The sequence below is a fragment of the Pichia membranifaciens genome (genome assembly GCF_001661235.1).
Source record: "Pichia membranifaciens NRRL Y-2026 unplaced genomic scaffold PICMEscaffold_3, whole genome shotgun sequence".
Taxonomy (NCBI): domain Eukaryota; kingdom Fungi; phylum Ascomycota; class Pichiomycetes; order Pichiales; family Pichiaceae; genus Pichia; species Pichia membranifaciens.
This window is the reverse complement of record NW_017566984.1, coordinates 15,922-29,207: the sequence shown is the minus strand read 5'-3', so window position 1 is coordinate 29,207 and position 13,286 is coordinate 15,922. Positions and strand designations below refer to the sequence as shown.

The following is a 13,286-nucleotide window of genomic DNA, read 5'->3' as shown; positions in this document are numbered from 1 at the left end:
AGTGTATTTAATATCTCAAAGGTAAGGCGTCAAGGTCACGAACCAGAATCATGTCCCTCAAAGAGAGTGTATTCCGTCGAGCATGGTCCAGTTTATCGGTTACTGATAAACTTCTTCCCGTTGCAATAATGTTGGCCATTGTGCTAGGTGTTTTGCTCTCAGTTTTTGCACCAAGTTCCAGAAGAGCATTTGATGGGGCACAGGTTGTAGGTGTTTCCGTACCTTTAGCAATAGGCCTTATTATCATGATGATTCCCCCGTTATGTAAAGTGGAATGGGAGATATTTCACAGGTTGATCAAACAAAAGAAATACATGAAACATATAATATTCTCGGTCATTTTGAATTGGATCGTTTGCCCATTTTTGATGTTTGGCTTAGCCTGGCTGACATTATTTGACAAGCCTCAGTATCGTGACGGAATAATTATGATTGGGCTGGCTAGATGTATTGCAATGGTGCTAGTTTGGAATCACATTGCTGACGGTGATGCAAATTTGTGCGCCATTTTGGTGCTACTGAACAGCATTTTACAGATCGTATTGTATGCACCCTATCAAATATTGTTCTGTTATGTCATAACCGGTGATTATCACAAGAATGCATCTAACACTGTCTCTTATTCAATTGTAGCAAAAAGTGTTGCTTTCTTTTTGGGCGTACCATTGGGTTTTGGACTAATTATTCGGATGCTGGCTCTCCTAGCCTTTGGTAAAAAGAACTTTGAGAAAAAAATCTTACCTGTTATATCTCCATGGGCTTTCATTGGATTGATATATACAATTATTGTGATTTTCATTGAAAGAGGATATTCTTTCATTGAAGATATTTGTACGGGGCTTCGTTGTTTTGTTCCTTTGATTCTTTATTTTACAATAACCTGGTTTGGTACGTTTTTCTTACTTAGATGGTTGTTGGGACGAACTACACCTAATTTAGAGGTTTTTGAAACTGGGAATGGCGAAAAAGAAGCTTTACTTTGCGGATGTGAGGAACAGGTCGCCAACGGATCTAGGGAAGTGACCAGAGGTTGTTCTGCAAATTATTCTGAAATAATAACTCAAACTTTTACAGCAGCGTCAAACAATTTTGAGTTGAGTATAGCCATTGCCATATCTATATATGGATCAGGCAGTGATCAGTCTATTGCGGCAACATTTGGACCTTTGTTGGAGGTGCCAATTTTGTTAGCTCTTTGCTTTGTAGCTCAACTGTTCAAATTCAGATTTGAATGGAGTGACGTTCACACCAGTGCAGACTGAAAAGTTTATCAGATTGGAACGGCTATATCCTGTTCTTCTCTATTTGAGTTGACAGCCATTTTTTCAAATTTTATTTACGCGTTGCTACTGTTAAACTACAGGAAGAATAAACTATGGCTAGCTGCATAACCCTAACTCCTCTTTTTTGCTATCTCTCCATCTTCAAGCGGCTCTCTGGTCTGATAAAGTATTATTTAGCGTCCTTTTGCTTGCCACTAAGGGTCCTCCAGTAAGAGGAGCCTCTTGTGAAAAGCTTGGTCAGCAAATCACTCTTTTGCGATTAGTGTAGAGAAAATTTAGGTGAAGATTTAGTCGAGGAAGGCCAAGCTTTTAATACTTTCCTGCTCTTATCTGAAGCCAATGCCATACTAAGATACCTTTCAATCTAAGGCCAGGTTTCACTTCCATGCGAATATCGACTTCAGCTCATTCAAATACCGTCACTGAACAATACTTCAAGTCATTATATACAAATTATTCTCGAGTTCTAACCCACTTGTATTACAATGAACGTAAATATTTGTTTTTAATAACTTTTTATACTTTCAATGTCTGTCCTCTTGGACAACGAACCATATAATTAAGCTTCGGTATCATCTTTGATATGACGTCTATTGTCTCATGCATCTATACCCGAAGAAATAGAGGGGAAAAACAGCAATGCCGAGGTTTATGATGTTTTGAATGCTCATCAAAATTCATGTGAAGGATGGCATTATCATTTTCTTTCCCAAAATTCACTTTCATCACTCATGTTTAGATCAGGTTGCATTTCTGATGGGAAAGTAGTTTGTCCTGTATCTGAGAAAATATTCATGAACTCACGTAAACCATAATGGTCACTCATCCGACTATGTTGCAAGAATTCATTATGCACATTCTCTTCACCTGTATCATGTGTATTCTTTTCAATCCATGATGCGTTTACCGGCTTTTGAGTAGAAAATCTAGAGTGGAACATTCCATTTTCAGTGATAGTGTCGCGGAAAAGAGTAGAAGTCTGTTGATTCATATTTGAAGGAATATTCTTATCAATTTCTGTGCTTAGTTTTGAGTTTCCGTATTTCATGCGTGCTTTATGATTATCTATACTGAAAGATCCATCTTCCAAAAGCTTGTCAAATAGAATTTTAAAGCTGGCGGCCTTTTTTGTTCTTTCAGAGAACAATGTTAGTAATACTGAGCACTGACGCAAATATTCATGAAATTTCAATATACTTGACCCATGCGAAAAATCTTTAGCGGAATTTGAACCTTGTTCCTCTGAACTCTCTAGATTTAAAATGCAATAAGTGAGTAGAATTCAACCAAAAAAAGAGTATGCAGTGTGAACATACTATATGCAAACACCTGCCCTTTAGAAATGATCATGTATGATCTACACACACCACCAGCTGCTTCACAAGTTTCACAAAAAACAGAACTCATTTCCTCATCTTTTGTTTGGTTTTGCATAATACGAGCCAAGTATAAAAATACTTTGGCCCTGTGATAACACATTACCAAATATTGAAAGTGAATCTGGTTTTGCATTCCTTCATTGAATTCTTGAGGAGACGGAAGTTGCTTTCTCCAAATTTCCAAATCTTGTTGAATCTTATTAAACTGAGTGATATATTTACCGCTGATACTAACTTGTGTACGAACATTTTTCAAATTGATTGGAATGGACATCATTCTTTCTAAACGGCTAATTCTTGCCTCTATTTCTCTTACTTGGCAAAGTTGAATCAAGTAATATGTCAGCGAAACTTTCGCCGGATGAAGAACACGATGATTTTGTGTTTCATATTGTATACGTTGTTGCTCAATTTGAAGGTGAAGCAATTCTTCATTCGTTAAAGTCTCCAAAGAGTCTATATTTAAAGGGTATGGAACATCAATCTCGTCGTCTGAAATTGAAGCAGGTCTACCTAAAGTTAGACACAGAATTTTCTCAAACGAGTAAATCGACCAAAATAACCTCTTCTTCATTTCATACTCTTTTGAAGTTTTCAGAGTTGGGATAGTGTACCTGTGCAACCCTACTTGAGTCATTTTTCTTATTGCAAGACCTGAAAGTTCCCAGATATTCATAATAAATTGGATATTATGGTTATACGAATGGAGTGAATAGAGAGCAATTAACATAATCAGCCTAATTTGATCTACTAGATTTAGCTCAGGACCAATCTTTGACAGTGAATCAATGGCTTTGTCAAAATATATCTTAGGTGTGAGGACACTAATGCCTTTGGAAAGCTTGAGTAGTCTACAACCAACTGCCAGAACAAGAAACATAGCTGTTTTTTTGTGCGCATCATCTTGGAATCCATTTAGTTTGGAATTAGGATCAAATTTACCACCGGTCTCAACATATTCAGCAATTAAATCTTCTATATGACTCTTTTCAAAAAAGTAATATCTCTGAGACATTAGTGAATAATAGTATTCAACATATGTTTTCTCAAGTGGGATGTCTGAAGTGGGAGGAATACTAATCTTCAAGCCATCTTGATCAATACTTTTGATGTAGACATCATGATCAGGAGGAGGGCGAAGAGAAGATTGAGCTTCTCTGTATATTTTAGATGCTATCCAATTTTTGATGAAATTCACTTTAGTTATAATGGCTGTGGGACCTGCAACAGACTCCCCATTGGTATCTTTGAGTAGGAGCCATACTGATCCATAAAATTCGTTTAGTTGCTGAGAAGAGCCTGGAGAACTATCACTAGGCTTGTGTCTGGTATCTGTGGTAACATTGGGTGTCAAAGAAATATCCTTACATACTTTCAAATCTTCTTTGAGATTAGTTAACTCTTTCTGAAGCCTTTCCATCTTTTTTTCTATAGTCGTGAATTGAGGTTTTGAGTTGAGATCGTGCCTTTCAGGATGTGCTTTAGCAGGTATTAGACATTGATGGGGATTAAGAGTTATGTTAGAGTTCTGCACTTGGTTCCCTTTTCTAAGACGTTCTGACTGGTTTTCTTCCGTTGCTTTATTTGATTTTGAATTATTTCTACCGTTTCTGTTGAGGTTCTTCTCATATTGAAGAAGCACTCCCTTTGAAGTAAGGTGCACGTACGAACACTCGTTTGACGATTCTAGACAATTGCTGCAAGGATTTAATCCATCACACTTTTTCTTTCTTTTTTTACATCTGTCACAAGCAGCAAGCACACGCAATCTCTCCTGACCTTTGTGGTGATTATGGTGCCTTTTCTTTCTACAAGAGGTTTGGAGCTCCCAATTTCCGTGAAACTCATTTAAGCTTTCCTCTTGTCGATCTGACAAATCTCCAACATTCGAATTTTTGCTGGACTGCATATTTCCTCTTTGAATTAGAGAAATGTTAGGTAATACCAGTTTATTCGTAGTTTTAGGACTTTCTTTAGGTTCTTGAGACAGTTTAGAATGAATTTTAGCTTTGTTTATTGATCTTCTACCTCCATTATCAAAAACAGTTTGAATGAACACCCTGCCACCTAAATTCGTTTCACTCATGATGCTGCTTCAGCTCGTTGAGAAAAATCTATCTTTTTACTATATGTGTCTAATTATTGGCAGAAACTAGCTTAGAAGACATGGTTCATTAACGGAGGGGAAAAGAAACTCACGATTTCAAAAAATCTAAGGACTTTCTTATCGGAAATTCAGCAGCGTTTATCTCGAACTTATCACAAATGCGATAGACTCGCTGACATCAGCGGACAGTTTTTTGGTGTACTTTAGGTATCGTTACAAAAAATCATACTCCCTTTTCGTTGTCCACTAGCACTAACTACGGCGATTTTACTACCGAGAGTCTCTTCTTGAGTAGTGTTTTATAAAAATTTTACATTTTATTTCTACTCTATTTAGCAAGCGATATGTTAATTGTATTTGGCACTAAAATTTCTTCAACAGAAAAATTAGGTGAAGTAGTTTCGATAGTCATCTGTCGGATTGTGAAATGTAGTCCTGGAAATTACATGGATGGAGATCAGCTGTGTTTTAGGGTGAAACCAAAAGTTGCTCATGGACCAACAAAGTTGTTTTTACATTTGTATCTCAGAAACCAAAAATGAGGGAACATTTGAAGTGGATAAGCACCTCACGTAGGTGGAGTACGTAGTTTACGAGGCTGCAAATTCAAGTTACTAATAAGGTTGCCAAAACTTTATATGTGAAAGCAAAATATGGTAATTGAATAAAAATTTAGTTTTCTAAGTGAAAAAAACGCTATAAGGTTTGATAAAACAATTTACTGGGATGTGTTGCCAAGATCGGTAATGATGGCTAAAGTTCCGCCAGCAATAGGTTGAAAACTTTTGAGGCTAGGATCAGTTGCTCCCATAGTAGAGAAGAATCCATTCTCAGCGTAGAGTTTGCAGCTTTCATTTTCCTTTTCATCATCTGGCTTCCCATACCCTCCTCCTCCCGGGGTGTGGATACTCACAAACTCACCAGCATGGACTTGAAACTGAGCAAAGCTTGGAAGTTTGATCCATCTCATATTCCCATCTTGCAATCTTCCCAGTTTATTGAGTCCCATGGCAGCAGGTTTACCTCCGTACAAGCCATATGGCGCATTATTGCGTCTTTGTGTACGCAAAGTGCACGATAAATCGGTGGTGAATTCAATTGTTCTGATTAAACCATCCCCTCCATTCCAACGACCCTTTCCCGCCGAATTATGTCTAATAGAAAATTCATGTAGGATAACAGGATACCTCTTCTCAAAAACTTCCGGATCGGTGATTTTAGTGTTTGTCATATGGCAATGAACACCGGACCATCCGTTGTATCCTTCACAAGCACCCGAACCTCCACCAATCGTTTCTACCATTGCAAATCCAGGTTTCACTTCACCAGTAAGTGGATCCTTACCCCCCTTTCCAAAACCAATTGTGTTATTCGAGCCATTGGAAGCTGCACATAAGCCGAAGGCCTTTAAAAGAGTATCATTGAGTCTTTGAGAAGTAGTCGAGTTTGCAGCTGCTACAGCTGCATATTCAGAAGGATTCAGTAACGTACCAGATGGGATGTATTTGGTAACAGGTTCTAGACAGCCCTCATTAAGTGGTATTTCCTGCTCAAGCATCAGTCTTAAGGAATAAATAATACAAGCATCAGTGATCGCAAGCGGGGCATTGCATGGGTTGAATGCCTCTTCCGAGGTTCCAGTGAAATCGTAGAAAGCATCTCCAGTTTCCTCATCAATACTGATGGAGACATTGATTATCGAACCATCATCCAACACTTCGGTAGCTTTCAGTGGCAGCTGGCCCTTTTTCAATTTTGCGGTCTTTTTGAAAAAGTTTCGTACAGCCAAAGCAGCGGTAGTTCTCACATTTGTCATATAAAATAAAACTGTTTTGGTACCGTACTCTTCAAAAAGCTCCTCTAGTAAGTGAACACCTCTTAAATTTGCAGCTATTTGAGCTTTGAGATCTGAAAGATTGTCATTCAAGTTCCTGGAGCCCGAACATCCAGGGTACCTGGCTGGCTCCTCAACAAAATATTTTTGAACACCATCATAATCAAAATTAGAGTCCTCTACTATCTTCCAATGTAAGAACTGGGCCCCTTCTTGGTAAAGCTCTGTTGCGTCCGCTGCACATGATCCAGGCGCAGAACCACCAATCTCTGCATGGTGGGCACGTGACGCAGTGAAGAAGCGAATGATACCACCTATGAAAACTGGGGAAATAAGAGTGATGTCAGGAAGATGTGTCCCTCCTGCTTTAGGATGGTTAGATGCAAGAACGTCTCCAGGTTTGATATTATCACCCCAGTAATGCTTTGCATACCGAATGCAATGAGACATAGAACCTAAGTGAACTGGAACGTGAGGTGCGTTGGCAGTGAGGTTACCATCTTCATCAAAAAGAGCACAAGAAAAGTCCATCCTTTCTTTGATATTTGCAGAAACAGATATTTTTTGCAAAGTGGTTCCCATATCTTCTGCAATAGTCATAAACCTATTTTGAAAAACTGCGAGGAGAATAGGATCAACAAACTCCACCTGATAACCATCATCTTTTATCTTTTTCCCAGATTCAATGTCGATGACAATGTGGTTCGGCAAAATTGTGGCCTTTGCTTGAGGAGTAACACAAATTGTTTGTGTGTCGTCTAGCATGATTGCTGGACCATGAATAACTTCTCCAACCTTCAATTCTGGAATTCGGTATACTTTAGTACTGTAAAAAAGACCTTTGCCATTCATAGAAAACCAAACCGTACTCGTCTTAATCTCTACCCCATTTCTGACAGGCCCAAATTCAATGCCTGTTTTATCAAATGGTGACCTTTGTGGAATACTTAAAGTAGTGCCTAAAACTCTCACACGAATATCATAAACTAAAATTGATTTGCTGGCATCAACAAAAGAAAACTCTCTTTTGTGTCTTTCAGTAAAGGCTTCAGCAAAATCTAAATCTGATTTGAGAATCATTAATTTAGTCTCTGATCCCTTGTATCCAAGATTAAAATAAATTTCACTTCTTATAGTTGATTTGTCGACGCCTTGTTCCAGCAATTTTGTTATAAGCTCATTTTCAATCTGCTCGCAACGGCCTAAAAGAGATGCAGAAACTTTTTTTGAGTAAACTTTGTCACACGGTTCAAGCTTTTCTTTAACAATATCAGCAAGTCCAATTCCATAGGCGGATAGCACGGATGAGAACTTGTGCACAATTACCCGCTTCATATTCAAAATTTGCGCAACATCAACACAATTTTGACCTCCTGCACCACCAAAAGAGGCAAGATTGTGTCTTGAAACATCGTGTCCTCTAGATTCGGTTAAAGCTCTGATTGGCTTTGCCATGTTATAATTTGCAACCTCCAAAAAGCCTAAAGCAACCTCATAAGGTGTTTTTTGGATACATGAATTTTCAGCATTCACAATATCAGTCAGCTGTTTGAACATCTTATCCACTATACTGTAGTCTAAAGGTTCATTTTCATGAGGTCCAAAAATGTGTGGGAAAAATTGTGGAATAATTCTTCCGATATAAAGATTCGCATCAGTAATAGTTAATGGCCCACCTTTACGATAACAGGCAGGACCTGGGTGGGAGGAAGCAGACTCAGGGCCAACTTTGAAAACACCATTTTTGTATTCCAAAATGGATCCACCACCAGCGGCAACGGTATTGATATCAAGCTGGGGAGCCGCAACATGGACTCCAGCTGTAATCGAATGAAAAACATATTCGTAATTACCATCATACCTCGAAACGTCTGTGGAAGTACCCCCCATATCAAAACCAACAATGGGAGTTCCTTCGTTCGCATCATAACAAGTCCTGGCTTCCCCCACAACACCTCCAGCAGGACCTGAAAGCAAAGCACGCAAACCAGAAAATTCGTGGTATGGAACCAGACCTCCATCAGACTGCATGAACTCAATTTTTGTGGTCTTTTCAAAGTCTTTTGCAAAACCAGACAAAAAAGAAGCAATATAATCTTTGATAATTGGAGTTAAGTATGCTTCTACAACAACAGATTGTGCCCTTGGAATAGCTCTGATCATAGGCATAAGCTCATAAGATGCAGTGACAAATTTGAAGTTCAGTTCTTTCACAAGTTCTTTCAAAATACTCTCATGTTCTGTGAAGTTATATCCATGAACCAAACAAATCCCAACGGATTCAATTCCTTTTTCTTTTAAACCAAGCAGCTTTGTTCTAGCATCCTCAAGGTCTAATGGCTTCAAAATCTCATATATCTGCCCTGTTCTTCCTGTCTTAAATTTTTTTCTGTCTTGTCCGACAGTGTGCTTAAATTTTACGTTATCCGGATCTTCATCGTAATCGGGTGCCGTCACCCTTTCCTGGATTTCAACAACTTCTTCGTATAGAACCTCGGGCTTGTGGATATGCATTGCAAACAAATCTGGCCGTGCTTGGTCGCCAATTTTGAGAATATCCTTGAAACCTGCTGTTGTCAAAAGTGCACATCTGGCCCCCTTTCGTTCAAGCAAAGCATTAGTTGCAACAGTAGTACCTAACCTGATGGATGAAATTGAAGATGTGTCTAATAACTTGCCCTTTTCTATATGGTAGCCGGTGATATGCTCTAAGGTTCTTCTGATTGCCTCCACATTGGCGTCCTTATAGTTTAATGGATCAACAGAGAGAAGCTTGAAAACATAGTCTTCTTGACCTGGGATTACTGCGATAACATCAGTAAAGGTACCCCCTCTATCAATGGCAACTTTGACCCCGGAAACAATTTGCGTCATGTTGAGTGTCGTTGGTTTTGGTAGTTTGGAGCTTTTGATTTTGATCTCTCTGTATATTGAGATTATAGAAGAAACGACAGTTGATAGTAGGTATTTATACGTGATAATTCTTTTGGCCGGAGAGCACAGCCTTTACTGGCTGGTAGCAATACCATACCAACACCTTTGTTTTCTGCTCTTCCGATATCTTTTCTGGTAACAGTCCTAGGCCCTATGCCTTGCACTGTTTCAAACAGATGTTCTTGCACAATAATCATCGGCTAGGCACATCCGACGTTTTTCTCAGATATCTAAATTAGGCATCGGATATTCCGACAGCGAGGAAGCCCCGATCAAGACTTATCGCTGTTTTTATTTTCCTTATCACCTCCGAAAACATATCCCAACAGGCCTTGGTCCACTTCGTGTTAATTGGGCTGCAAACGAGCCCTTAACCTAATTAATTTCACCCACTTTGCTTATCAGCTGAATACTTATCATTTAAATTTGAGGAGACATTTATCATGTGTCTATTTTTTGTTTTTCTTTACATTGAACGATAAGATAAATTTCCGATTGATTCTCGATTTGATTTAAATAGAAGCAAATAGAAATCACAATAAAGCTCCTAAAAATATCCTCCTATAAATTTTATGAAATATAAATATAACTATAGCAATTTGGAATGACAATTGACTTCAAAGGAGAAACACCGGTCAAAGCTACTGGTGAATTAATTGCCAGTACTCTTCCAGATGATCACAGAAAATGGTATCAAAGAAAAAATTTGCTCATACTATATATTTTGATTGCACAATTTGTTCTTTTTGCTTCATCAATTGGTTATGATTCGGCAATAACCAATTCAATTCAGGCCTTGCCGTCTTGGAAAGTATTTATGAACCATCCAACAGGAACTTGGCTAGGATTTATCAGCGCTTCTCCTTTTGTGGGAACATGTGGCTCCATATTTTTCATTCCCTATTTTTGCGATAGGTTTGGTAGAAAAGCTGTTATATATGCAACAGTTCTTTTTATTTGGATTGGCTCTATTGTTGGTGCCTCGGCTAAAAATCCAGCTTCTTATATTGTTTCAAGAATATTCATGGGATTGTCTTTCTCATGTAACTATTCAGCCTCTATTTGGATTGGTGAAATTTCATATCCAACAACTAGGGGGATATTTTCTGCGTGCTATCACGCCATATACTATTTTGGTTCCGTGTTATGTGCTTGGGTTATATTTGGAACTCGTGTTTGCAGTGGGGATGCTGCTTGGAGAATACCTGTGGGTCTTCAGGCAGCGATTCCAACAATCTTACTTCCAGCTCTAATTTACGCACCCGAAAGTCCTCGTTGGCTTGCTTCTGTCGGAAGATTTGAAGAAGCTGAAGCTGTTCTTCTGAAATTTCATGCGAATTATGAAGAAGTATATATTCCATTAGTCCAACTTGAAATGGAGGAAATTCTTGCCGCCATGGAAATTCAAAAGAAAAACAATATTTCATCGTGGAAATCTTTAGTTGCGACGCCAGGTAATAGAAAACGATTATTTATTAGCTGTTTTCTTGGAGTTGCATTTGCGTGGAACGGACAAGGTATTGTTACCTGGTATTTGAGTACTGTTTTCAAAGATGTAGGTATTCTAGAAGTTTGGAAACAAACTCTTTTGAATGCTTGCATTCAACTGTTTAACTTGCTTGTTGCAATCACAGGTGCATTTTTAGTTGATATTGTTGGCAGAAGAACATTATTTCTAATTTCCATTATTGGAATTTTTTGTTCTTATATTGGTTTGACAGTTATCACAGCTGTTTACAAGGAGCTACATAAAGAAATTGGACAAGCTATAATTGTATTTGTTTTCTTTGTCTACGGTTTCCAGGCTATTGCCTTTGCGCCAATGATCACTTCTTACCCAAATGAACTTTGGCCACAGACCACAAGATCGAAAGGTTTGTTTTCTGCCATGTTTTTTCTAAATGGTGCCACTTTCTTCAATATCTTTGTGAACCCTATCGCTATTGAGGCTATCGGATGGAAATACTATTGCGTTTATCTTGGTGTTCAAGTCATTATTTTCCTAGTTATTTTTTACACTTTTCCAGAGACAAAGGGCCACTCATTGGAAGAGATAGCTCTTATATTCGACAAGGATGATTGGACCCAATCTGGGCTACACAAGGAGCAAACTTCATTGGAAGGAAAAAAATTGTCCAGTATTTATGTGACCGAGGTCAGTAGTAAAGATGAGTTGTAAAATAGTAAATCTTCTAGCCGACTTTTTATTGTATAGCTTGAATCGATTAGTTTAGCTTATGCTGTGAACTGAGGAGAATACTTCATGCTTCCAAATATTTTTAAGATGGCCTAGACGAACCCGGCTGTTGAAACTTTACCGAATTAGTAAACAATGATTGTAAGTGTTCAACTTCAGATGATCAGTTTAAGAAGTTTAGTGTAGTTTATGATATTAGTTTTGCACTGCAGGCATGGTCCACAAAAGAATGTTACAGCACCATTTTGAGACGCATTCCTTTTTTATATTTTTTCCGGGAAAGGATACAAAAGTAATATAGTCAACCGCGTATTTCGAAGTTGATTTTCGTATTGGCTATATGTTTGCTGATTTCTAGTGCATTGCCTCTGTGTCTTCAGTACATGGAGGAATCACATTTTTTCCGCGGGCTCTCCTGATATCCCACAAAGCTGTATTTATTAGGTATAGTATAGGTAATCTTTTTGAGTAATTAAGTCCTTTAAAACTATAACAGAACGCCACCTTCAAAGGCATTGCTAATATTAGATTGACGGTGATCGGTGATTTATCTCCCAGCATATGTGGTTAAATATAAACTTTGATTTAGGTCATTTTTTCTCGGCATACCAATGTGGATAATTACATACACATCCTCTCCTGACCACTGTGCCCTTATAGGCTGCTCATGCAGTAATTCCTTTCCCATACATTTAACGGTAAGACAACTTATAGTATAGTTATCATGGTAGCGGGTACACTTTATTATTAACCTGGATCTGCCAGATCAAATTGGCTCCCTGCCTATATTAAATATCTAGGGTTGAGCATTGAATCGAAAAACGGTAAAAAAATTCAGACTACAAGGACTTATCTCCATTGGGAAAGGTCCCAGCTTTTAAAGACAGTGATGGCAACGAGCTAACAGAATCAATTGCAATAATGATATATTTTGCACGTGTTTCCGATAATCATAAATCTCTAGCAGGCATCGGAGAACTTGAAGAGGCGAATGTTATTAGGTGGTCGTCATTTTTTAATCAGGATTTTAGAGGAAACGGAATTTCTCCAATGGTGGGAGCTCTAACTTCGGGAAAGCCTGAACTCGAAGAAGCGTCACAAAATCTTTTAAGCTACTTCGACTATTTAGATAATCATTTGGCTGTCTCAAAATGTTTTGCTTCGAATGATAATCTAACATGCGTAAATATTAGTGTTTGCGTCTTTTTCAAGGTTATTTTCTCACAGCTCCCAGAAGAAACCATTCACTTAGAAAATTATGGCAACATTTACAGGTGGTACTTTATGTTACTTCAGCATCCGGTGGTTCTCAAAACCTTCAGATGAACACTATATTCATGTGTATATTCTGTATGTATACTAATAGGGAATTCTCGGTCCACTATAGCAAAAAGGTTCCGTCTGCGTCTGCGCCTGATTCCCTGGTGTCAAGCCAGCGGAGTCGCCTCTCTTCTTCGCTGCAGTGTTTCCGTTGCTCACATGTCCCATGCTGCAGATGCTCGTACCTGTTTGTCTTCTGCTCAGTATTGGCTTCTCTTTCTGCAATATTTGT

At 38.4% G+C, this 13,286-nt stretch overlaps 5 protein-coding genes across 5 annotated transcripts; 3 read left to right on the top strand and 2 right to left on the bottom strand.

Annotated features, from left to right (window-relative positions):
- Nucleotides 1–50: 50 nt before the first annotated feature.
- On the top strand, nt 51–1,262 carry PICMEDRAFT_72282 (hypothetical protein; the record flags this gene model as incomplete). Its single annotated transcript, XM_019164145.1, has 1 exon — nt 51–1,262. One exon carries the CDS (start codon nt 51–53, stop codon nt 1,260–1,262), a length of 1,212 nt encoding a protein of 403 aa, XP_019017307.1.
- A 1,278-nt stretch (nt 1,263–2,540) lies between these two features.
- On the bottom strand, nt 2,541–4,748 carry PICMEDRAFT_58563 (hypothetical protein; the record flags this gene model as incomplete). Its single annotated transcript, XM_019163307.1, has 1 exon — nt 2,541–4,748. The coding sequence occupies one exon, from the start codon at nt 4,746–4,748 to the stop codon at nt 2,541–2,543; it is 2,208 nt and encodes a 735-aa protein (XP_019017306.1).
- Nucleotides 4,749–5,487: 739 nt separating this feature from the next.
- PICMEDRAFT_72280 (hypothetical protein) lies at nt 5,488–9,477 on the bottom strand (the record flags this gene model as incomplete). Its single annotated transcript, XM_019164144.1, has 1 exon — nt 5,488–9,477. One exon carries the CDS (start codon nt 9,475–9,477, stop codon nt 5,488–5,490), a length of 3,990 nt encoding a protein of 1,329 aa, XP_019017305.1.
- A 791-nt stretch (nt 9,478–10,268) lies between these two features.
- On the top strand, nt 10,269–11,808 carry PICMEDRAFT_16108 (hypothetical protein). Its single transcript, XM_019161090.1, has one exon. The coding sequence runs from the start codon at nt 10,355–10,357 to the stop codon at nt 11,714–11,716; it is 1,362 nt and encodes a 453-aa protein (XP_019017304.1). The 5' UTR covers nt 10,269–10,354; the 3' UTR covers nt 11,717–11,808.
- Nucleotides 11,809–12,218: 410 nt separating this feature from the next.
- Nucleotides 12,219–13,228, top strand: PICMEDRAFT_16107 (hypothetical protein). Its single transcript, XM_019161089.1, has one exon. The coding sequence runs from the start codon at nt 12,656–12,658 to the stop codon at nt 13,058–13,060; it is 405 nt and encodes a 134-aa protein (XP_019017303.1). The 5' UTR covers nt 12,219–12,655; the 3' UTR covers nt 13,061–13,228.
- Nucleotides 13,229–13,286: the final 58 nt, after the last annotated feature.